At 55.5% G+C, this 24,700-nt stretch overlaps 2 protein-coding genes across 3 annotated transcripts; both read left to right on the forward strand.

Moving 5' to 3' along the window:
* The first annotated feature begins 785 nt into the window (after positions 1-785).
* On the forward strand, positions 786-7,207 carry RABGGTA (Rab geranylgeranyltransferase subunit alpha). The gene is made up of 17 exons (NM_001015614.1): positions 786-855; positions 1,169-1,226; positions 1,397-1,507; positions 1,887-2,011; positions 2,192-2,379; positions 2,637-2,840; positions 3,146-3,229; positions 3,315-3,397; positions 3,486-3,587; positions 3,691-3,796; positions 3,893-3,944; positions 4,087-4,175; positions 4,273-4,361; positions 4,457-4,573; positions 5,190-5,303; positions 6,234-6,321; positions 6,994-7,207. The coding sequence occupies exons 2-17, from the start codon at positions 1,224-1,226 to the stop codon at positions 7,140-7,142; spliced, it is 1,704 nt and encodes a 567-aa protein (NP_001015614.1). The 5' UTR covers positions 786-855; positions 1,169-1,223; the 3' UTR covers positions 7,143-7,207.
* Positions 7,208-8,637: 1,430 nt separating this feature from the next.
* On the forward strand, positions 8,638-24,180 carry TGM1 (transglutaminase 1). 2 transcript variants are annotated; one of them, XM_005211264.5, is made up of 15 exons: positions 8,638-9,592; positions 10,315-10,701; positions 10,851-11,039; positions 12,018-12,266; positions 12,656-12,774; positions 12,882-12,989; positions 13,421-13,595; positions 14,003-14,141; positions 14,276-14,379; positions 17,039-17,127; positions 17,640-17,793; positions 17,901-18,182; positions 18,313-18,473; positions 18,812-18,948; positions 23,778-24,180. In XM_005211264.5, exons 1-15 carry the CDS (start codon positions 9,568-9,570, stop codon positions 24,001-24,003), a joined length of 2,544 nt encoding a protein of 847 aa, XP_005211321.1. In that variant the 5' UTR covers positions 8,638-9,567; the 3' UTR covers positions 24,004-24,180.
* The last annotated feature ends 520 nt before the right edge of the window (positions 24,181-24,700 follow it).

A 24,700-nucleotide genomic window follows, 5' to 3' on the forward strand; every position in this document is an offset into this window, starting at 1 on the left:
TTGACTTCTGGAGTTCCAGGTGTCTCTTGGACACCCAGGTGATACCTAATAGGCTTATGAATATGTGTGTGTCTGTATTTTTCCCCATTATTACAGTTTGCAAGACATATGGACTGGAGATACAAGTTTGAGTGCCAGGGCAGTACAGGTAGCAAGAATGTCGATGTAGTCACTCAGAGAAAGTGTGGGCCAGGAGGTCTGTGGACTCAGGACTGAGCTCTGAGGAGCTCCAACTTCAAGCAGTTGAAGGCTTGGATTTGTGAACATTCTTCCAGGAGCAGGGTGTGAAGAAAGGAGTGAGAAAAGGAGATCAACAACATTTAGGGGAAAACAAGGTGAACAGACGAGAAGAGAGGGACGAAACTGCAGGAGAGACCAGAACACGGTGTCAAGTCGAGGCAAGTCAGTAGCATCAAACACTGCAGACGTCAACGAAGATAAGGACAGGAAACTTCATGTTAGGTTTGGCAACTAAGAGGTGGCCAGTGCGGCCAGAGTGAGGTCACTCGAGCGATGAAAGGGTGGGTTTCCGGCTGTTGAAATCTTTTCAACTGAAACGCAGTTTGAGCATCTGGCTGGGAGCTGCACCCCGCGCTGCTTTCCCGAGTTCATCAGAGTCGAGCGTTCACACTGACACACCAGAAGACTAACAGGAACTTGGCGTTTTCGAACAGAGCGCGCAGGAATCCTGCGCAGGCGCTTCCGAAGTCGGTCGGCTCTCCCGCGAGCCCCTCCCCAGGCCTGCAGAGGGAGCTGCGCCTCGGAGAATCCAGGGCGTGACGCCGCTCTAGCCAGCGCTCGGGCTCGGTGGCGGGCGCCGCAGCTCCGCGTCCGGCTCGCCTCCTCCCAGCACAGGTGGGTCCGCCCGCGGTGGGCAGCAGTGCTTGGGAGCCGTGGGGCGGGCGGGTAGCGGCAACCTCTGGGCACGGAGTGGTCCCCATCACCTACGTGCCCCAACTCGGGCTCGGCTCCGGCGGATCGGGCTGTGGCCAGGGCCGCACGTGTGCAAGTCCGGTTCGGGTGGGTTCCTCCTGGACTTGCAGTGTCTGTCCCAGGACCCCTTAACACCCCAGGGGTCTCCGCCCGGGCTTGCTCACGGCTTCCTGGGGACATCGAGGGGCGGAGCTCCAAGGGGCGGGACTCCCATGATTGACACGTCTTTCGCCAGGTTTCACGGGCACCAGTGGACCCTTCTTCCCCTGCCCTGAATCTGAGCCAGCACCATGGTGAGAACCCTGAGCCCAGCTCCTCACCTCCGCATGCTCATGCCCTTGCCCTTGTCCGGCGTGGGCTTGCCTCCGTTGCCCGATATAAACCTGGGGCTCTGCAGGGGTGGTTCCGGTGGGTCTGCCCCAGCAAGGCAGCCTGCACTCTTGCAACCCGCCCATCCCTATAGCACGGGCGCCTGAAGGTGAAGACATCGGAAGAGCAAGCGGAAGCCAAAAGACTAGAGCGGGAACAGAAGCTGAAGCTATACCAGGCAGCCACCCAGACTGTATTCCAGAAGGTGGGGCCCTCAGAGGTAGTCCTCTCCCACCGTGGCTCCCTTAGCATAGTACTTGGCCAAGAACTGCGCCTCAGAGTCAGGTTGCTTGAATCCACATCTAGGTTCTATCACTTACTAGCTGTGTGTCCTTAGGCAAGCTACTGAATCTCTTTGGACCTCAATTTGCCCATCTGTAAAACAGGGCTAACGATTGCACTTACTGCATAAGGCTGTTGTGAAAATCAACGATTGCAAGATTACATATTATCCCATAAAGGGCTTTGTATAGTACTTGTAGTAAAGTGTGGCATTCACAGAACATTCAGTAGTTCTATTTATGTTATGAAGCTCTGTAGCAGAAGAGTGATGTGATCCCTGATCCTGCTATCTGTCTTCTCAGCGCCAGGCTGGAGAACTGGATGAGTCAGTGCTGGAACTGACAAGCCAGATTCTGGGAGCCAACCCTGACTTTGCCACCCTCTGGAATTGTCGACGAGAGGTGCTCCAGCAGCTGGAGGTCCAGAAGTACGTAAGAGTTTAGGGCCCAAGGAAGATGGCCCTCGCTCTGGCCCTGCCCGGCCTGGGTCCAGGGGTGAAAGAAGAATGCGGAAGCCAGGGGCATAGGCGGAGGGCTGGGTGCAGAAAGTCAGGGGTGAACTGAGACTGGGTGTTGGAGGGCCCTGACCCCCATTCCTCTGGGCACAGGTCCCCCGAGGAGTTGGCCACTTTGGTGAAGGCAGAACTGGGCTTCCTGGAGAGCTGCCTGAGGGTGAACCCCAAGTCTTATGGTACCTGGCACCACCGCTGCTGGCTGCTGAGCCGCCTGCCAGAGCCCAACTGGGCCCGGGAGCTGGAGTTGTGTGCCCGCTTCCTCGAGGTTGATGAGCGGAACTGTACGTGCCTGCAGATTCTGTCTCCCTGCCTACACCTGCCCCATGTCCCAGTAGTAGGGCCTCAGTAAGGTCCAGAGTTGGGAGGGATGGCCAGGATGGGCCCACTGAGCTGATGACACAAGGGATGATGAGGTCAAATATGTCCTCCATGGAGGGCACAGAGGTGTTTCTTGGGGTCTCCAAGGGGATGCCAGGGTCCCAGCCAGGCAGCTCTTCTTGCCCTGCTTCTGAGATGTGTTGTCTGCCTATCCCCCTAGTTCACTGCTGGGACTACCGGCGGTTTGTGGCTGCACAGGCAGCTGTGCCCCCTGCAGAGGAGCTTGCCTTCACTGACAGCCTCATCACCCGAAACTTCTCCAACTACTCCTCCTGGCATTACCGCTCCTGCCTCTTGCCCCAGCTGCACCCTCAGCCAGACTCAGGACCCCAGGGGCGCCTCCCTGAGGATGTGCTGCTCAAAGGTAAGCAGGGTCAGGGCGTGCTTGAGAGGACTCTGCCATGCTGCCCTTCTGACCCTGATGCCTAGACCTGCTCTTGAAGCTACCACTCGGGAAAATGCCTGGCTCTGGGGATGCATAAGATCCAGCCCCTGGCTGCAGAGAGCCCAAGTGTCTACTTGGCTCCTGATGTATGCAGCCCCTGGGTAAGGCTGGCATATAAGTGAAACTGAAGGCAGGAAGTTCTCCAAAGAGAGGGCAGTATGTGGGGGTAGACAGGAGCCCAGAAGAGTCCTAACCAAAGCCCCATGCCTCCTTGGCCCCTGCAGAGCTGGAGCTGGTGCAGAACGCCTTCTTCACTGATCCCAATGATCAGAGTGCCTGGTTCTACCATCGGTGGCTCCTGGGACGAGGTGAACAGTACAGAAGAGGTGGGGATTGGAGCCAAGAAGGAATGGAAGGATATTTAAGGAGACCTGAGACTATTTCTTCCCACAGCTGATCCCCAGGATGCCCTGCGCTGCCTGCACGTGAGCCGGGATGAGGCTTGCCTGACTGTCTCCTTCTCTCGGCCCCTCCTCGTGAGTCCTGAAGCTTTTGCTGAAGGGTACCATGGATGGTGGGCCTGGTGCCGTTGGAGTGATGGTCTGTCTCTGTCCCCTGCACCAGGTGGGCTCCGGCATGGAGACCTTGCTGCTCATGGTTGATGAGTCACCCCTGGCTGTGGAGTGGAGGACCCCAGAGGGCAGGAACCGGCCTAGCCACATCTGGGTATCCCAGGGTTGGTGGGTGGAGTCGGGGCTGGGACAGGGCTGGGGTGGGACAGTCAGAAAAGTGGTGCAGCCTGGGCTTTCTCTTAACCCTGTGCTCCCAGCTCTGTGACCTGCCCGCCACCTCCCTCAACGATCAGTTGCCCCAGCATACATTTCGTGTCATTTGGACGGCAGGTGATGCCCAGAAGGAGTGTGTGCTCTTAAAAGGTGAGCCAGCCTGCAGCCTCCCCGCTTTGCAGCAGCACCCCCCATCCCTGTCTTCCTCTCACGGGTGTCCTCTCCTACCCCTGCTCTGTCTCTCAGGCCGCCAAGAGGGCTGGTGCCGGGACTCCGCCACGGATGAGCAGCTCTTCAGGTGATGAGCACAGGGAAGCACACAGACAGGAGCAGGGCTGTGCACTCTGGGCAGCTGGGTGGGATGCCGCGGGCTCAAGTAGATGTCTCAGACTGGCTACTGGGGATGACCAGCACTGCTCCCCCACCCTGCCCACCCTCAGGTGTGAGCTGTCAGTGGAGAAGTCCACGGTGCTACAGTCGGAGCTGGAGTCCTGTAAGGAGCTGCAGGAGCTGGAGCCTGAGAATAAATGTGAGGCCCGATTCCCCTGAGCTCCTGCTTCTCTAAGGAGGGCCCATCCTAGACAGGCTCCTTGCTAGGACCTTCCTAATCCCCGCCCTCTCCCCAGGGTGCCTACTCACCATCATCTTGCTGATGAGGGCGCTGGACCCCCTGCAGTACGAGAAGGAGACACTGCAGTACTTCCAAACCCTCAAGGCAAGTTGGGTCCGCGGGAGTTGGCACGGGGGCAGCCCAACACGCAGAGGGCAGGCAGCTGACACACAGTCCCTGTGCCCTCTTCTCCCTGCCAGGCTGTGGACCCAATGAGGGCAGCGTACCTGGACGACCTGCGCAGCAAGTTCCTGCTGGAGAACAGCGTTCTCAAGATGGAGTACGCGGAGGTGCGCGTGCTGCACCTGGGTCACAAGGTAGGGCGTGCGCATGCGCCTTCCCCACCCTCGCCCGCTGGCCCGCCTCCCTCTTCCTCAGGACCCGGCAGTGTCTATATCTGCTCCTCAGGCCTCAGCCAAGACACTCAGCGTCCCCCGCTTTGCCTTCCATCTCACATGCCCTTCTGGACGTTTCTTCCTTAGCTCATTCCATGCTTCTCTCCCTGGGGCAGACCCCACCACCTAACAGCTGAATAGTTCTCAGAGATTTCTGACAAACTCCTGACTCTCTTTTTCCTCTGTAGTCCTTCCTAATCAATCTCCCCAACACGTTATTTTTATCATGGCGCTGCTGCCCACCTTTGCTCCCACCAAACCAACTCCGGGCTCACCAGGCCCTCCCCCGCTAGTGGTCTGTGTTCATCCCAGCACCGTGTACCTGCCCTGCTCCCTGCACCACAGGCCACCGTGGCCCCGTGTCCTTGATCTGCAGCATGTACTGCCAGGGGTGGTGAGGTATGCTTCCCAGCTGCTCCCTCCTGTCCTCAGCTGGGGTCCCCTAGGGCCTGTGTGGGGCGCACTGGGCGAAGGCCTGATAAACGACAGCTGAGAGCTGTCCCCCAGGCCTCGCTGGGTATCTCGTCCCCCTCCTCAGGATCTGACGGTGCTCTGCCATCTGGAGCAGCTGCTCTTGGTCACTCACCTTGACCTGTCACACAATCGTCTCCGAGCCCTGCCCCCTGCCCTGGCTGCCCTGCGCTGTCTTGAGGTAAAGCCCCCAATCCTCTGTCATTGTTCTGGGTTTTCCTTTCTGCCTCAGCGATTCTCTTATCTACTTCTTCTCATGTGTCCTTGTGAATACATAGTAACTCATGCTAATGTCTGGGCTTCATACCACATTCCTCAGTTTATTTCTTATCTTTCTAAATCCTGTTGGCCCCTAGTGTCCTGAGCTCACTTTCTCTAAAAAGGCTTCTAACCACTAATATCTCCAAAATTCCTAATCCCTATAAGCTATAGTAAAATATGCTAACATTACAACATTCCTTAAATCTTTAGCTTCTAACTATTTTAATTATTCCTAAGCCCTTCAGCAAACTCCTTTGCCATAAACATTTCCCTCACAAACAGGTTTCAGATAGCAATCCATCCCATGGCCTCAAGCTGTGGCCTACGTGCTCATCCTGGAACACTCTTCTGTAAAGGTCCTTGAACGAATGTCAATGATTAACTTTATGAATTATTCTCTGAGCACAGCTGCAGAAGGCTTTGTGCCTTCTCATGCTCCTCTCAAGAACAATAAGCACCTTAATATTCCTTTCAACTCAATATTCCTTTCAACTCAGCCAAGGAGAGGAAAAAACAAGTCAGAATCACAAGGCCTAACTCCTTCATCCCAAGTCTGTGCCTGCGGGACAAGGAGAGGGAGTTGGGGCTGTGCCTCCATTTTGTCAGTAATGCCTAACGTGGCTCCTGACACCTTTCCCCTTCCTCCACCTCAGAAGTCTCCCCACCCTACTAAGAGATGTCAGGGTCCTCCAGCCCCTACAGATGACCCCAGCCTTCTCTTCTGTCACCCAGCCTGATCCCAGGAGCCCTTCCATACCCTGTAAGCTGATCACCCTAGGCTCCCCAGTGGCTTGTACCAATCCCATACTGACAGCTGCCTGCCTGCCTGCCTTGTCTTCCCTGCTCCCAGGTGCTGCAGGCCAATGATAACGCAATCGAATCCCTGGATGGTGTCACCAACCTGCCCCGGTTGCAGGAGCTCATCCTGTGTAACAACCGTATCCTTCCGTCTGGGTGCCGTTCAGACAGCAGGGAGGGCAAGGTGCCACACCAGGAAGGGATGGCCAGGAGGCGGGATGGGCATGCCCTGGGCGTGAGGAGGGGGTGTTGGCCATCTAAGCTGAGGAGAGGATAGCCTGGCGCTGTATGAGGCTGTCATTGAAAACTGTCATTGTCATTGAAAACTCTCACTGGTAGAGTTTTGCAGGATGGAAGGAAGTGACTCCCTCAAACCTGAGTTCACAAACCGCTGCCTATAGATGCTCTTGGGTACCACGTTGTATGTTTAAAATAAGGAGGTTTTATATTCTTTAAAAAATGTAGAATTCTGATTCTTCTCAAAACGTGTAAGTTGAAGCATGCTTTGGCCTGCATTTCTACTTGGGAGCCCTTGGCCATTGATGAATGATGGGCGCCTCTGCAGCAGGGGCTGGCTTTCCCCTTGGCCACAGTTTCCACCACTCCTCTGGGACCATATCGCATCAGGGTCCTACGCCTCCTGCCTGGCCCCCGGCAGGTATCTGCAGCCTAGAGGCCTGTGTCCTACTGGGAAGTGGCCAAGGGGCCCATCCAGCAGGCTGCTCAGTAGCAGTGCTCGTTCTGCAGTGACAGGTGTTCAGGAGCAAGCGGATCTGGAGAACCAGCTGAGCTTTCCTTGACTCCTGCCCAAGGCCTCCAGCAGCCTGCGGTGCTCCAGCCTCTCACCTCCTGCCCCAGGCTGACCCTCCTCAACCTGCAGGGCAACCCGCTGTGCCAGGCGGAGGGCAGCTCGGAGCACCTGGCCGAGCTGCTGCCTTCGGTTAGCAGCATCCTCACCTAAGAGGCCCTGCCCCCACCCTTGCCCTTTAACTTATTGGAACTGAATAAACAATGAAGAGGTCCCTGAGCGCTGCTAAGCTGCTGCCGCCACCACCATTATTGCTGTCACCACTGCATTTCTGGACAAGAAAGGGAGAGAGATGTGTCGGCTCCCCCTCTCTGCTTCCGTTTTATGCTCAGTCTTGCTGTTCCCTGTCGCAGAGCATCAGAACCTCCATTTTGGGGGCAGAATCCGGGCCACGGCTAGATTGGAGTCTGCCTTCTGCTTTGGGGCTGGGCTGCGCCTAAGCTGCAGGCTGGCATCAGGTTTGGGTTCAGTTCTAGTTGGAGTGGGGCTACAAAGCACCTGGAAGTCTCTCCAACTAGAAGGGCTCAGAGAAGTTTCTTCCGTGATCTGTGCCCCTTCCAGATACCCTGTCTGCCCTGGCTCTCCTTCACCAAAGCTGTTCCCAGGAGGTGTGTTCAGAGCGCCCTGGCTCCACTCTCTTATAACAACATTATTAGTCCTCATGAGTAGCATGCCCAGGATAAAGAGCCCTTGAAAATACTTGATCCCATTTGATCCCCACAAGCTCTCAGGGCTGAGATGATTAGGCTCATTGTGCTGATGAGGAAACTGCTGTTCAGACGCACCCAAGGTTGCTGAGCTCAAGTGCTGGAGCCAAAGCTGTCTCTGTAACTTGGTCTGGGATTCCAGATTCATGTTCTTGCTTCTGGATTGGGCAGAACCTGGACTTAGCTCCTGAAGTACCGAGATGGTGTCTTTTCCCAGGGTCTCCCCTCCAACACACACAAGTACCTTGTCCTGACTCTGAAAGCCCTGCGGCACTTGAGCCTCCCGGGAGGACAGGGGAGTGGCTCAGGGGTGAGGGCACTGAGTCAAACCTGGCTGGGTGGGGAAACAGAAAGATTGATTGAAACAAGAGGGAGCGAATGTGACCAGGCATTTTCCTGTTTCCCTGAAAATCTACCTGGGCCTACATGTACACACACAACTCTCAGGGCCCTCCCTGTCCTTTTGGTATCCAGAGTGATACACAAATAGCCTTCCATGAAGCCCTTTGGCTGACCTGCCTGGAAATTGGATTCCTGCTCTTGAATGTGCTGGAGCTGGGGTTAGACACCCCCTGCCAGGTCTGGAGCTTAGACTTGGACAGGAAAAGGTCATGGGGATGTGGAGGGCTCTGCCAGGTCCTGGAGCCTCCGTCCCCACTCCCCAAGGCACCTCCCTGCCACATGCATCACCAAACTCAGCCTCTCCTCTCGGCAGCTTCCTTTTATCTCCTTGCCCTCCCTGTTTTTACTGTCTTCTGTTTAGTGTCCCATGGGCAGAGCTGGGACAATGGCAGGATGGAGAAAAGAGAACCCAAGAACAGGTCCCAACCTTCCGGAAGATGCCTGACCTCCTCTTTGCCTTGGGGTTCTCTCAGTGGCCTCCGTGGTGTTTCTCCCAGGGTTGGGATGGAATTGGGCAGGTGCCTGCAGCCGGTTGGTCAGGATTCCTAGGAAGAATTCCAAGTTGAGAACCGTGGCCTCCAGCTCACCAGACATTTGTCTCAGTGGAAGAAGGGGGTACTCTGCAGCCTGGGGGCAGAGACTTCATTCCCACCTGAGCCTCAGAGCAAAGACCAAAGTCACCTCCAAACCCCTGGGGGGTTGGGGAAGGGTGACCGTTAGAAAACGAAATCGCTTCCACTCTGACCTTCCTAACCCCAAAGGTGGAGGGACCCAGGGAGCAGGAAGCAGCTCTCACTCATACTGGGGGCTTGGCGGAGCCAGAGGAAGAAGGAGGGACAGGTGGATGGTAGGGTCAGAGGATCTGGTAGAGCCGGCAGGTCAAGGGCTGGCTGGTGGAGCCAGTCTGAGGGCCAATTGCTGATGTCACCAGTATGTAACAACTTGGGATCCAGGGACCTCCCTGGACTGGGTGAGTCCTAAGAGCCCATGGGCAGTTTCAGAGACACAGCCAGGCAGCCTGAGCTTGGGAACAGCAAGTCTGCTGGATAGAGGTGTGGGTGGAAGGGGCTCCCTGCCCCATTGCCCTCTGAGCTTCTCCACCGAGAAGGTGCCTCTGATGCACCCAGTTTGGCAGGCAGCATCCCCCAGACAGGTGGTCTCACCGAGTCTTTCCGACTTCAGCCCTCATAGACTCCAACCGTGCCCTCTCCCTACACGTCGGTCCTTAGTTCCTCGAAAAGGGAAAAGAGGGTGTGGCCCAGCGTCATTTCCCGGCCCCCAGACGCTGGACCTCCTCCCCCAAGTGAGGGGACGAAGCAACCTTCCTTCCTCCTCTTCCCAGAAGCTCGGCCCCGCCCTCCCCCCTTAAAAACCACTTACCAGCCCGCCCCACGCCTTCCATTCGTGCGGCGGAGTCCGTCCAGTCCCATCGGTCCCAACCTGTTCCACCTCCGCCGCGGGACTCAGAGATGCCGTCGCCAACACCTTCATCAGGTGAGGGGCTCCGACGGGGCACTGCTGAACCCCAGCGATGCTGTCTGGCGGCCGAGGTCGGGTCCCAACAAGGTGGAGTGCGGGCCAGCCAGAGCCTGTCCGCCCCAGCGAGGCTCCCGGAGACCAGAGATCCCCTGCCTGGGAAGTCTGACTTCAGGCACCTCAGGCCCCTCCCAGCAACTCCTCATGGGTGTCTGACCCAACGACATGGGGAAATGCCAGGACCCCCGGTGGTGAATGTCACTTATCTGTCTAATTCAGAGGGCAGTGGGTGGGGGATTCCTTCTAAGCAATGGGTCCTTGAGGCTGTCAGCATTGGATCTCTAGACTGAGGAGCTGGCAGGGGGAGCAGGCTCAGGATGGTCTGTGCTGCCGCCTCTCGAAGCTGTGACAAGTGTACGCTCGTTTCCTGGGATGAGTGCTGGAGCAGGTTTCTGGACTGGGCATCTGCTTTGGAGGATGTCCGTGTGAGGGTGAGAGGGGGAAAAAGACTCGTCTCTCTAATTTGGGGAATTTCTCTAGGTGAGTGAAAGGAGTCTTTGGGGGAAGGTCTCTGGGTGGATCTGAGGGAATCTCAGGGTCAGGGTCAGATCATCTGTCATCTGGCTGGGATGGAATCAGCTCTCTGGATGGAGGGTTTCTGGGTGAGCTGACTGGAGCATCCTGTAGGGGTAAAGGAGATCTGAGTGAGTGATCAGAGCCCCCCTGCCTCTTTCACGTAGGCGGTGGTCCTCGTTCAGATGTTGGCCGCTGGGGCGGAAACCCCTGGCAGCCCCCCACCACACCTTCTCCAGAGCCAGAACCAGAGCCAGACAGACGTTCTCGCCGCGGGGGCCGTTCCTTCTGGGCTCGCTGCTGTGGCTGCTGCTCTTGCCGGAACACAGAAGACGATGACTGGGGGCCTGAGCGCCATGGAGACCGGGGAGGTCGAGGATCTGGCTCCAGGAATCGAAGACCCGACTCCCGGGGCTCAGACTCCCGCCAGCCTGGCTCCCGGGACTCCCGCCGGCCTGGCTCCCGGGACTCCCGCCGGCCTGGCTCCCGGGACTCCCGCCGGCCTGGCTCCCGGGGCAGTGCTGTGAACGCAGCTGGAGATGGCACCATCCGGGGTGAGGCCCACCTGGCCACGTTATCTGAGAGCCAAAATGCCTTAATTGGGCCTGAGGCTCATTCTGACATCTCTGAGGGCCTGGGAGGCTAGTGGTGGGGGCCTGGACGCCCCGTGGGGCTTTACTGAGCTGGAGCTGTGGCCTTGCAGAGGGAATGCTGGTGGTGACTGGTGTGGATCTGCTGAGTTCACGCTCAGACCAGAACCGCCGAGAGCACCACACGGACGAGTTCGAGTACGATGAGCTGATTCTCCGCCGTGGGCAGCCTTTCCAAATGGTCCTCTTCCTGTCTCGTCCCTATGAGTCGTCTGATCATGTCACCCTGGAGCTGTGCATCGGTCAGTGGAGCCTGCAGTGGGGGATGGGGATGATGGTGGTGAAGTGAAGTAGGGGTGGTGGTGGAGTAGGGATAGGGAGCTGGTTAGCAGGGCTGCCAGCCCTGGTATTAGCGTCACAGGGATGTCTTTAGGCTCCTCCCTTACCCCACTCCTCACCCCTGCCAGCTAAGGCAGGTGTAATCATGTAAGTATGTCCCCCGGAGGGAGGGTCTTGGCTTCCCTGTTTTCGTTTCCTAAGCTCACCCTCTCTGAGCCTCCAGGAGCATTTGTCCCAAGATACTTTTCCTTTGGATCCTTACTACTGCATCCTCTCCAGTGTTGCTGCTTTTGGGTATCTTTCTTTCTGGGTCTGCCCTCCTTCCCCAGGATGTGACTTCACTCTCTGTCCAACTCTGTCTCTCTGTTCCCATGGCCCAGGGCAGGTGCCTCCCTCATTGCATTGCTTGGTGGCCATTGACTGCCTAGGCTGATGATTATACTGCTGCCGGGGGCGGGTGACTCCTGGTACCCTTTGATTAGGGCCTAGCCTTGCCCACCCCAGCCTCTAATTTCCCAGGTACCCTTACCACCTCCAGCAGGGATGCCCTGGGCCCTGGCATCTGCAGCCCCAGTGAGCAGGCAGGCTTTCAGGACAGGAACTGTGCTTTCATGTGGGGCAGGGCCACCTAGACCCAGACAGGGCGGCTCTGCTCCTCCTGCCCGGGTACTGGGACAGTCAGGCAGGTAGAGGGTGACGGTGACCTGGTCTCTTCTGCTCACCTCCGAGCTAAGTGCAAGGGAACAGGTTTGGGATGTTGGACTGGAGCTCTGCCCTGACATGTGGGCACGCATCGGGTGGGGACAGAGCTATTCTCAATCTGGCCCAGGTAATTGTCCAACTTGGGACACACATCCTGGGTGGGGCTGAAAGAAGTCCAAGGCTCCATCCCCCTGCTTCAAGTGGGCTGCAGCAGCTAACTGGTGTTTCCTCCACGGCAGGAAATAATCCTGAGGTGGGCAAGGGCACCCATGTGATCATCCCGGTGGGCAAGGGGGGCAGTGGAGGCTGGAAGGCCCAGGTGACCAAGTCCAGTGGGCAGAATCTGAACCTACGGGTCCACACCTCCCCCAATGCCATCATCGGCAAGTTCCAGTTCACCATCCGCACACGCTGCGAAGCTGGAGAGTTCCAATTGCCCTTTGACCCCCGCAATGAGATCTACATCCTCTTCAATCCCTGGTGCCCAGGTGAGCTGCTGGAGCAAAACGCGGACAGGAGGGGAGGGCGTGTAGGGCTTCCTTCGCTAGATCTGGCTACGCGCCTGGGTGCCTAGCCCTAGGAGAAGCCAGCTTCCCAGTGTCCAGGTGAGGGAACCTCGATGCAGGACGTAGAGAAGTGACCAGCCCAAGGTCACAGAGCCGCATCACCTCTCCTGGTGAAGGGCCCTGGTAACAGCCACCCTTCTCCCATTATCCCCTATCCTGTTTGCTCTGTCCTTCCTGGAAGCAGTGCTGTCAGGCTAGAGGCGTCCCTGCTCTTCCTCTGCAGTCATGAGCCCTGCAGAAGCAGCTGAGGGGCAGGTGGGACCCAGGGAGAGGGCTGAAGGGAACCAGGCATATGTGTTTTGGGGACACAGAGGACATCGTGTATGTGGACCATGAGGACTGGCGGCAGGAGTACGTGCTTAATGAGTCTGGGCGAATTTACTATGGGACAGAAGCGCAGATTGGCGAGCGGACCTGGAACTACGGCCAGGTAGGGTTGGCTGGGGCCTCGTGCCCTTAGGGGCACTAGAGGCAGGTGAGGTGGGGTGGGGGCGCAGGTGCTAGCCTAAGGGTCACCTCTGCCCTGGCTCCCCCCAGTTTGACCACGGGGTGCTGGACGCTTGCCTGTACATCCTGGACCGGCGGGGCATGCCCTATGGAGGCCGCGGGGACCCCGTCAGTGTCTCCCGGGTCATCTCTGCCATGGTGAGCCCCCTTGAGTCTCTGAGCCCTACTGAGTGTCTGCCTGCTGTCTCCCGCCCCCACTCCTACCATTTCTGATTCTTCCAGGACCCCAGCCCTGTCCGTGCCCTTGCAAAAGGTACGGTGGGAAGGGATCTCACTCATCTCCCCTCCCAACCTGCCCCCTAACCCTCCCCTTCCTGGCTCCAGTTCCAGCTCTTGTGGAATGTAGGGCCAAACCCCAAACTTGGCACACCCAGGATTCACATTCCTGTGTCAGACCAGGATGGTGGGGCAGAGGGCTGTGGGAGGGGCAGGCAGGACTCAGGCTGCCTCTGAATCCTGAGCGTTTAGGGGTGAGGGATGGTTGCAGGGCCAGGGGTTGGGCTGGGGGCCACATGGCAGGCCCTGAGCCTCTTCCCCAATTCTGCCCCACCCCATCCTGTCCTGGACAGGTGAACTCCTTGGATGACAATGGGGTCCTGATTGGGAACTGGTCTGGAGATTATTCCCGCGGCACCAACCCATCAGCATGGGTGGGCAGCGTGGAGATCCTTCTCAGCTACCTACGCACCGGCAACTCTGTCCCCTTCGGCCAGTGCTGGGTCTTCGCTGGTGTGACCACCACAGGTAGTGGAGGGATGGGACGGGAACCGCCTGGGCTTTACACGGAGGGTGGAAGGAAGCTAGGCTCCACCTTCATGAGCCCAGCCCAGTTGTGGCTGCAGTGCAGGGACGGGCGGGGGTGGCTGGCAGGCTGGCCTTAATTATCATTAATTAGTGTTAACAACCCAGAAAGGCCTAGAGGAGAGGAGGGAGAAGGGACAGTCAGGCACAAGGCCAGGCAGGTGGCCTGGCTTCCCCTAACACCCAACACTCCCTGGCTCGGTGAACTTCTGACTCTAGTGACCCCTGACCCAGCTTGGCAACCCCAGTTGCCCCTGTCCCCTTGCTATTCCTGACCTCATGCCTCACCTGCCCCCCTACCCCTGCCCTGGCCCCGGGCCCTGAACCCAACCCTGGCCGCCCCCCTACAGTGCTGCGCTGCCTGGGCCTGGCCACCCGTACTGTCACCAACTTCAACTCCGCGCACGACACAGACACTTCCCTCACCATGGACATCTACTTCGATGAGAACATGAAGCCCCTGGAGCACCTGAACCATGATTCTGTCTGGTGAGGCTGGGGCTGGGCTGGGCTGCCTGTCCCTGCTGATGACCAGAGACCCGAGGCCTGGATATCGAGAGCAGGGGATGCTGGGGAGGCCCCAGGTAGGCAGCCCACCAAGCCCTCCATCTATGTCCATCCAGGAACTTCCACGTGTGGAACGACTGTTGGATGAAGAGGCCAGATCTGCCCTCAGGCTTCGATGGATGGCAGGTTGTGGACGCCACACCCCAGGAAACCAGCAGTGGTGAGCAGGGCCCCTGCCTGGCTCCTAGACCCCACTGGGGGCCCCTCCCTGTGTCCCCAACTAGGGGAACAAACTCCAGTGTCCTGGACGGGGACTTGGAGTCAGATCCTTTCGTTCCACAGTTCTTCAAACGGACTCATGAGGGCAATCACCATGTGACCCGTCATTTATTTTCACCTTTCTGCATAATTATTTGCCCCAATTTTATTTATTTATAATGGTTATTACACTCAGATGGCTCAAAAGTCCAAAGATTTGAGAGAATTCAGGGAGAGGTTTCCCTCACCCAACAAATCCACTTTTTCTACTTACATTTTTATTTACATGTCCTGGAGATAATTAATTGAAAGACCTTTTTATTTATATATATATATATATTTTATAGTTTAAAAAGTCACTATTTTAAGTAAAGAGCTTCCCAGGTGACTCAGTGGTAAAGAATTCACCTGCCAATTCAGGAGATGCAGGTTCGATCCTTGGCTTGGGAAGATCCCCTGGAGGAGGTCATGGCAACCCACTCCGGTATTCTTGCCTGGAGAATTCCACGGACAGAGGAGCCTGGTGGGCTACAGTCCATGGGGTCATAATGAGTCGGACACAACTGAGTGACTAAGCACATTTTAAGTAAAACATGCTTGGAAGAAAAAAATATATAGAATTGTGTAACATAAAATGGAAAATTTCCTATTCTCTCTCAGGTGGTTTCAGTTTTGTTTCAAGGAAATTTCTAGACCTGAATTCCGGGAACAGATTCCAGAAATCTGTGTGTTTGGAAAGTTCCCCTGGTGATGTTGCAGATCGGCTGGGTTAGAGGCTTTCTCTAGGGCACAGTGTTAGGTCAGCAGCAGTGTGAACCCAGCCCCTGACTTCCTCTCTTTTGACACATATTCTTGCTTTTACCAAGTTCTTCTCATTGCTCCGCTGAGTTATATATATGGTATGGGGGAAAAAATCAGGGTTCAGGTAGGTTCAAAGGAGATAACAGCTTCTATAACGCAGTCCAGCCTAAGAAATAATCACTGATGGTGTAACCTACTAGTCTCTGTTCCACAACGAATGTTTCTGCAAAAATTAGATCTCCCCAGACTTTCCTGGTGGCCCACTGGTTAAGACTCCACACTTCCACTGCCAGGGCTGCAGGTTCGGTCCCTGGTGGGGGAAGTTTTGCATGCCATGAGGTGCAGTCAAAAACAAAATTAGATCTCAAACAGGTCCCCCACACCCTTCCCACTTAATAATCTGGCCCCAGGGAGCCCTCACCTGCCCCTCCAGCTGCTTCTCCCCTCCCTGCCTCCCCCTTCTCCCTTCCTCACCCTGAGTCAGATAGCCCTCCCCTAGCCTACCTTCCTCTTCTGGTCTCTGACCAGACCTGTCCCTCTCAATCATCTCTGTAAATAGTGCCCCCTGAGTTATACAACCCCAGAGATGCCTGTGATGTTGAAACAGCCTGTCACAGGACACCAGGAGACATGAGTTCCAGTCCCCACTCTAGGAAGTGGGTGGGCTAGGTGGCAGGCAGGGATTCTGAGGCCAGCCAGGCCCGGGCTTGATTCTAGCTTGATCACTTCTTAGATATGTCATCTTAGGCCAGTTCCTTGCACCTTTGAGCTCTGGTGTTCTTGTTTGTAATATGGGGATGATGTATACCTTATAGGGTGATTGGGAGGATCAAATGAGAAGTCATATTAGACTAGCAGCATGGCTGGAGCTTAGTAGCTACTTAGTAAGGATTAGCTCCTTCCAGTCTCTCTGTGTCCGGCTGTCTTACATCTCCTGGCAGTCACTTTGCCTTGCTGAGCCTATTTCCCCATCTGTAAAAGGAGACCCTAGTTCAAGGTATTTTCTAAGATTCTCTCCTGTTGGACAGCCCTCACTTCCTGTTCTGTGTCCTCTCAGCCACACCTCCTCTCTATCAACCTGTCTCCTCCAGAAAGCCCTCCAGAGCATGTTGAAGACAGACATTGTTTCCTACCAGCTCCCCTGTCACCTCCCCACAGAAAGGATACCGTGGGCTATAGAGCTGAGGGTGGTTCTGGATCTTTCTGGAATGGTGACTGTGATTTCATCTGTTTCCCAGCTGGCAAGCAGAGCCATAATGGGCTCTGGGTTTGTTTTGATGTAGGACGGGGTGGGTGGGGTGGGATCTTGACCTCTGGGGGTCATAGACAGCCGACATCCAGCTTCAGCCAATGGAGGAAGTGTGCCAGCAATTCGGTTAACAAGGCAGGCTTATCCCCCCTACAGTCGTCACTGCCCCCCTCACCCCCACCAATGACTGAAGCAAAATAGAACTGCTCTCCCCTTTGTTTGCCCTCCCTGAGCTGGACTGTGAAGTGAAATCAGTCAGTCGTGTCCAACTCTTTGTGACCCCATGGACTGTAGCCTGCCAGGTTCCTCCGTCCATGGGATTTTCTGGCAAGAATACTGGAGTGGGTTGCCATTTCCTTCTTCAGGGGATCTTCCTGACCCAGGGATCAAACCCAAGTCTCCTGCATTGCAGACAGACTCTTTACCGTCTGAGCCACCAGAGAATCTGGACTGGTGGGGGCTGAACCTGGGCAGTGGGCACTGGGTGGGCTTAGAAGGGTGGGCCCAGGATCTGGGGGTCCTACTCAGCCTCCCTGGATCTCTCACCCCTGTGGTGCCCTCACTCCCATAGGCATCTTCTGCTGTGGGCCCTGCTCTGTGCAGTCCATCAAGAATGGCTTGGTCTACATGAAGTACGACACACCCTTCATTTTTGCAGAGGTGAGAGCTGTGCGCCTGGTGCCTTCATGGGCAGCCTGGGGAGACCAGGGCACTGGCGTTGGTCCTAGGTTCTCCAGGCGTGCCCCACTGCTGACCAACTACCTCTGTGACCTTGGGCAGGTCACTCATTCTGCAAATCTTAGTTTTCCCAACTGTAAAAAGCCATAATAATGGCTGCCGTGCTTTCTGTGCTCAGGATCAAAAGAAATAATGGGTATGAAACTGCTTTATAAGTCATGGAGTCAGCAAGTGAGTGCAAGGGATTACTGTTATTAATGCCCAATGCACTGTGAGGAGCCTCCCAGATAAACTTCTTTCCTGCTCTCTGGCCTTGTCTGGCTCAGCTTGAAAAGTCTCCCAGTTTCACTCTGCCAGGAAGCTCCCAACCTTTGGATCCGGCCTTCCCTGCAGTTCCTAGGATCCGGGAAGGCAGCTGGAGGGTCATGCCCGCCCTCAGACCCTCTGGCTCATTCATTCCTGGCTCACACCCCTCACAACTGCCCTCCTGACAGGTGAACAGTGATAAAGTTTACTGGCAGCGACAGGATGACGGCAGCTTCAAGATCGTGTATGTGGAGGAGAAGGCCATCGGCTCACTCATCATTACGAAGGCCATTGGCTCCAACATGCGGGAAGACATCACGCACACTTATAAGCACCCAGAAGGTAGCAGCTCCCCATCCCGGCCAGCTCTGGCCACAACCAAGGGTGCCTTCCAAGCGCCCGCCCAGCCAGCAGCAGCTGTAAGCTCACCCTTGACCCTCAACCCCCAGGCTCAGAAGCAGAGCGGAAGGCAGTGGAGACCGCGGCCGCCCATGGCAGCAAACCCAACGTGTATGCCACGCGGGACTCAGCGGAGGATGTGGCCGTGCAGGTGGAGGCGCAGGACGCAGTGATGGGGCAGGACCTGATGGTCTCCGTGGTGCTGACCAACCGCGGCAGCAGCCTCCGCACCGTGAAGCTGCACCTCTACCTCTCTGTCACCTTCTACACCGGCGTCGCGGGATCCGTCTTCAAGGAGAGCAAGAAGGAGGTGGTGCTGGCGCCGGGGGCCTGTAAGTGCCCCGTCCCCAGCCTGTAGCACCCGCCTCCATGGCTGGGTAGCCCAGGGCTGGGGACATGGAGACCTGGGGAGGCTGGGTCTGGGGAAGCAGGCCTTGGTGACACCAGGCCTCTTCCCTGCAGCGGAGCGTGTGACCATGCCTGTGGCCTACAAGGAATACCGGGTCCACCTCGTAGACCAGGGGGCCATGCTGCTCAACATCTCAGGCCACGTGAAGGAGAACGGGCAGGTGCTGGCCAAGCAGCACACCTTCCGTCTGCGTACCCCAGACCTCAGTCTCACGGTAGAGCAGCGGGCTGGGCTGGGGCAGATTGGAGGGCAAGGCGCAGGGCACTAGGCCAGAAGCAGTGGCAGGAGGAGGTCAGGGACCAGCCTGGGCTCTTGGGCTTCAGTTCCCTTTTCTGGAAAATCAGGTCTCCTTTCCCTTACTCTGGGGTGGCTTCAGCTGGGGAGTAGGTTGGAGTTTCCTCTCTGGCTTTGGGTGAGCCCTCCCCCAGAGGCAGGAATGTGGGGTCAGGGCGGTCTTCATTCTAAGGAGCTTTCCCTCCCTCTCTGGTGGGACTGTCCAGTCCCATAAATTTGGCCCGAGGCTCTGATACTGGGGGTCTCTTTCTCTCTCAGTTACTGGGAGCAGCTGTGGTTGGCCAGGAGTGCGAAGTACAGATTGTCTTCAAGAACCCGCTGCCCGTCACCCTCACCAACGTCGTCTTCCGGCTCGAGGGCTCTGGGTTGCAGAGGCCCAAGATCCTCAATGTTGGGTGAGTGCAGCCCCTCCTTCTGCCCCAGCCACTGCCCTTGCCAGCCTCCTGGCTGCATGGGTCCCACCTTTGTCCCTCTCCTGCTCAGGTCAGGACGGTAAGGTCTGTCACTTGGGGCCAGCCAGCAACACCTCCTGCCTGAGTTCAAGAAGGCCTGCTTCAGGCAGTGCTCCTCGGTGTCCCTGCCCTGCCTTGCTGGCTTGTTAGGGAGCTAAAACCTCAAATAGGAATCACTAGTAATTTGTCACTACTGTCGCCCAGCACTCAAGAGTTGAGCAGGCACTTTCAGGAATGTAAGCTCATTTGGAGACCCCCAATACCCTTTAAAGTACATTAGAGATAATCATATGATGAGCTTCAGGTCCTGGCTTCATCACTCATGGGCTGTGTGCTCTATGTATGATCTTCTCTATGCCTCAGTTTTCTCACCTGTAAAGCGGGGATAACAGTAATAACCTGGCTCTGAGAATCACAGGAGACAATGCATGTAAAGGCCTCAGTGTGGTGCTGGGCACAGCATCAGTGCTCCGCTGGTAGCTGCCCCCCTTTACAGATGCGGCAGCTGAGAATCACAGGAGACAATGCATGTAAAGCCCTCAGCGTGGTGCTGGGCACAGCACCAGTGCTCTGCTGGTAGCTGCCCCCCCTTTACAGATGGGGCGGCTGGTGGCCACATCTCCCAGAGGGTCTCGGCTCCTAAGGGGCAGGCTCCACTCCTCCACCACAGTGAGCACCTCACGCAGGCTCTCGAGCTGGTTGCTGGGCTGGTGTGGTGAGCAGAGTGAACAGTTCCTAAGGAGAGAGCCCTGTGCCTCAGGCCCTCATCCCACCTGCTGGGGCCTGATCCCAAGGGGAGGCTGTGTGCCCAGCAAGTGCCCAAGGTCGTGTTCCCAGGCCATGCTGCCACCTCTGACATGGACTCACACATGCAGGAACAGGGAAAGCAGAGAAGGCCAGAGGCTGACCTTTAAGATCAGCTTTCTGGTGACAGGAGCAGGCATTTTCCTCATCCAATAAAGAGCACCCGAAGGAAAGTGACCACACTCACGGAGGGGCTGGGTGGGGAAACAGAGGGTCCCTGACCACCCTACCCATCCCTCTCCCCCAACACACAGGCTCTGCCTGGGGGTGGCCACCCCTTTCGCCAACAGACCAGAGCTGAAAAGGCTGCTGTTCTGACCTTTGCCCCATCCTGGGCTCCTGGGTGATGGGACACCTCACAAAGGAGCGCTCTCCTCCTATCGCCCTAAAAGAGTTTCTGGCAGCTTAGAGAGTGGAGCTTGGAACTCCCAGGCAGCCTGCTTGCTGGGGTCTCTCACCTGCCGCTGACAGACAGAGGTTCCTCTGTCCTGAGGGGTCCCCGGAGCTGGGCTCCCTTCAGCTTCTCTGCCAGATCTTTGATTCTCTTCCCTTCCAGGGAGTAAGGCAAGGGCCACCCACACTGCGTACTGGAGACTCAGCCCCTCTCTTCAGCTGTGGGGCTTGTATGGGCCCAGTCTCCCCACCAGTAAATGAGAGGGTTGGATGGTGGTTTCTCAAAGCAGGCACTCGGTTGACATTCTGTGGCTCCTCCAGCTACTGTGAGCCCAGGCGGGGCCTCCAGCACGGGTGAGAGCCCCGAGCTGCTGATTTGGGTATATTATTGGCTGGCCAAAAAGTTCGTTTGGGTTTTCCCCTAACATCTTAGAGAAAATCCCTGAACAAACTTCTTGGCCAACCCAAGCAATTCCAAAATTGGCATTACTTTGCTCTCATTTGCACATCAAAGGCTGTGGTATGGAGCCTCATTATGGCAGAAGGCATGCCACCCCACCTGCTGACTGGCCACTTAATAAACATTCCAGCACTTACTCCTCCAGACAGCTGTTGTCACCACTAAAGCAGTCACCAGGGGAAGCTAGAAGTCTGCTCCAAACCCTTCTCGGGAATTTCCCCCAGAGCCTGAATCACATTCTCTAGAATGTCCTTAGAGTGGTCTTCTAAAGGAGTGAATTTGACTTTGGGGAGACAGCTTCAAGTCATTTAGAACTAAGATTGATTAATAAGGTAAATAAGTGAGCCGGGTGGGTCATAATGCCCTTTTCAATCAGAAATGAACCTTGGCTGTAAAGGAGGGACAGTGACTTGGCCAGGTGTGAGTGCACGCCCAAGTGGGTACATGTAATGTGTGTGTGGTTTTAAATGGCTGTGAAGGAAAATCTGAGAGGAGCTTTTTTAAATGTTCAATGTGGTGGAACAAGAGCATAAATGCTAATTTGATGCTAATACTCAAATTGGCATCAAAGACAATGCTAATTTGGATGTCTAAGTTCTGATGTCCTGTCAGGGAGTTTGTTTTATTACTGGCACTCAGTTGTGGGCACATTCCAGTGTTCGTAGCTGATGTGTTTGCCTCAAACTCTCAAACTAGGGTGCAGTCAAGGTCTCGCCCGACACTAAGATCAGGGTAGGGAGAGATCTTGACATCCCTAGTTGGAACCTAGAGAGCAATTTATCTTGGAAATAATCTTATAAATAAAGGCTAGGCTCTGAAATAGTACAGTTCAATTACACATGTGTGTGCTCAGTTGCTTCAGTTGTGTCTGACTCTTTGTGACCCTATGGACTGAAGCCCACCAGGCTCCTCTCTCCACGGGGATTTTCCAGGCAAGAATACTGGAGTGGGTTGCCATGCCCTCCTCCAGGGCATCTTCCCGATCTGGGGATCAAACCCATGTCTCCTGAGTCTTCTGCATTGCAGGAAAATTCTTTACCCCTGAGCCACCGGAGAAGCCCCACAGTTCAATTATAGTATGGGTAAATAGACTTTTGAAGGCTGGTCTGAACCCAAACAACCTTTAACCTCATATCAATGGAAAAGTGGGCACAAATTAAAAACACAGATTTGTTACCAGGCAGGGTACAGCTTGAGGCTTCCGCTGTAACTCAGTGGTAAAGAAACCACTTGCAATGCAGGAGCTTAGGAGATGCAGATTCTGTCCCTGGGTTGGGAAGATCTCCTAGAGGAGGGCATAGCAACCCACTCCAATATTCTTGCCTGGAGAATCCCATGGACAGAGGAGCCTGGTGGGCTTCAGGGCACAGGGGCTCAGAGTCGAAGATGACTGAGGCAACTGAGCACGCACGCAGAGTATAGCCTACCTGTTAAGTTGTAGACTGAATTTCAAGTTGGATATTCTGATAGGAAGTCTAGAAATTAAGTCTACAACCTATCAGGTAGGCTATAGACATCTATCTTCCAGACTTTCCTACTTCTCGCCTTCATAGAGCTTGGAGGCACCTTCAAGACCGTCTGATCCCACCCCATCATTTTATATTCACTTCCATTTTACATCAGAAAGTGAGGATGACTGGTACGTGTTCTAAACTACACAGTTAATGGGGTAGAAGGAGTACAGAGTGGTCCAGGGACGTCCCTTGGCAGCAGGCTCCAAGCTAAATGTTTTGCCCCAAGGAAATCTTTGATGTTGGGGTGTTGGCTCATTCCCTTGGAGGACTGTGGTGTTTGCACAAGTCTGGCTCCAGAAATCGTCCCCAAGGCAGGCTCAAGTTTAGCAGGGGCCAGAGGTAAGGGTTTCAGGCAGAGGTGGGAAAGGACAGACGCTAACAGGTGTGATCAACTGCAATATACATTCAGTCACAGTCAATGTGTCTGCGCACATGCAGATTGCTGGAGGAGCTCAGAGAAAGGCGAGATTCATTTTCCTGAGGGTAGGAGGTGCTCCAGGGAGCCCCCAGTGAAGAGGAGGTGTGAACTGGGTCTGGAGGCAGCCCAGAGGCAAGGCAAGAAAACGGGGTGAATTCAGGGGAGGGGTGGAGCTCACTGGGGCTGGTGGGCAGGAGGAATGTGGTGGGGGGTGGGGAATGATCCCAGGCAGGCGGGGTGAGTCAGAGTGAGCCTGTGTGTCAGGTCGGGGAGCTACAGTTTTGTCTATCTCCCAAGCAACAAGGAAGCCAAGCCCTTGAAAGGCTCAGTTCACCTCTGAGTGACTGGAAAAATGAATGGAAAATGAGATGAGAGGCAAGGAGGGCAGTTAGAAGGCAGGTGAAATTGTAAATTCCTGGAGAGGTGATCTGGGACTAGAGGTCCCTGGGAAGGAAGAAAATAAAGACACTGAGGTGTGTGTGTGTGTGTGTGTGTGTGTGTGTGTGTGTGTGTGTGTGTACACTAGCATGTGTATTTCTCTCACATACACACTTGCGTGTGTGTCAATTTAAAGATGCCAATTGTCTCTGTTCTTGGGAGGGACTGCAGTGTTGTTTGCTTGCCTTTTAGGGGACTCCAGTTTTGTTTTGTTTGTTTGGGCTTTTTTTTCCTTTTTCTTTTTTTTTTTGAGATAACATCCTAAGAGGTGATGGTAGCAGAGAACTCCTTTTCTTCCACCTTCTTCCTTGGCAAGCCTGGAAGTATTTGGCAACACTGTGTCAAGCCCCAAAGTCTCCTTTTGAGGTTTCCTTGATCTTGGAAACCCATTAGGGGATGGGGCTGACCTGGTTGGGGCAGGAGCATCAGTGATGGAGAGGAAGGGGGCTGTGCTCGCTCTTCGCCCAGATGTTTGTGAGAGCAGGGAGGGAGGAGTTCTGAATGCCGAGGAGGTTTCCAGCTCGGCAGCTGGCTGAGTAGCTACTGATCACGCTTTGTGGAGGCGGACTTGGGGTTCAGGCTCTGTCCTCCTGTAGGTTAGGTCGTGGGTGTAGAGATTCCAGCTGAGCCCAGAAATGCCTGAAGGGCTCCGCCTGCTGCTCCTTCCTTCCAGCTGCCCCATCAGCCCTTACTCCCCACTCCACACCCTGTCACCCCAGGCCCATGACCCTATCTCTGCCCACAGGGACATTGGGGGCAACGAGACAGTGACCCTGCGCCAGACGTTCGTGCCTGTGAGACCAGGCCCCCGCCAGCTCATTGCCAGCTTGGATAGCCCACAGCTCTCCCAGGTGCACGGGGTCATCCAGGTGGACGTAGCCCCGGCCAGCGGAGGCGGGGCCTTCTCAGACATTAGAGGCAGCGGTCGCTCAGGGGAGACCATCCCCATGGCCTCTCGAGGTGGGGCTTAGCCCTGAGCCAGGAGCAACGGGACTGATGTCAGATGAGCAAGGACACTGCCTCAAGACGGGGGGCTACGGCAGAGAGGCTCCCCAGGGGCTTAGGTGGGAGACCCGGGCCCCTGGGAGGAGCTGATCTCATTTGCACAGATGCTGGACGTAGATGCTAATAAACTGTTTTTTAATAAAGCTGCTGTTCTGTCCATGTGTCAGTCTATGTCAAGCCAAGGAGTGTGGGCTCACGGCCTATCCTGGGGATGCAACTTGGCATTTCTGACACGCCTAGTTCTGAGAAGCGTGGTTGTCAGATCACCAATGGCACCTCTCAACAGCTCTTAATGGGGGCTGCTTGGCATCAGGACAGCCTCCAGTGCTTCCCTGGCCAGTCTCCCCCCACCCCAGGGTGCTTCTACTGACCGAAGCCCTTCTGAAGCTACCTGGGCTGAGGGGGACTGCCCCTTCCACAGCAGCCCCTAATGGAGAGAAGGAGCTAAATTCCTTTCTATGGGCACATGTTTGAGGTAGAAATAGGCTGGATTTCTCTGGGAACAGCAAAAGTCACTTTCCAGTATTGATCTTCAAATATCCTTGTCAAAGAATTTTTACAAAAGTAATACATGTTCAGTGTTAAGCATTAAGAAAATACAGAAAATGGTAAAGGAGAAAATAATAATCCTCAACTCCCACCATGTACAGAAAGTAACTTAAC

Source organism: Bos taurus, chromosome 10 (genome assembly GCF_002263795.3).
Source record: "Bos taurus isolate L1 Dominette 01449 registration number 42190680 breed Hereford chromosome 10, ARS-UCD2.0, whole genome shotgun sequence".
NCBI classification, from domain to species: domain Eukaryota; kingdom Metazoa; phylum Chordata; class Mammalia; order Artiodactyla; family Bovidae; genus Bos; species Bos taurus.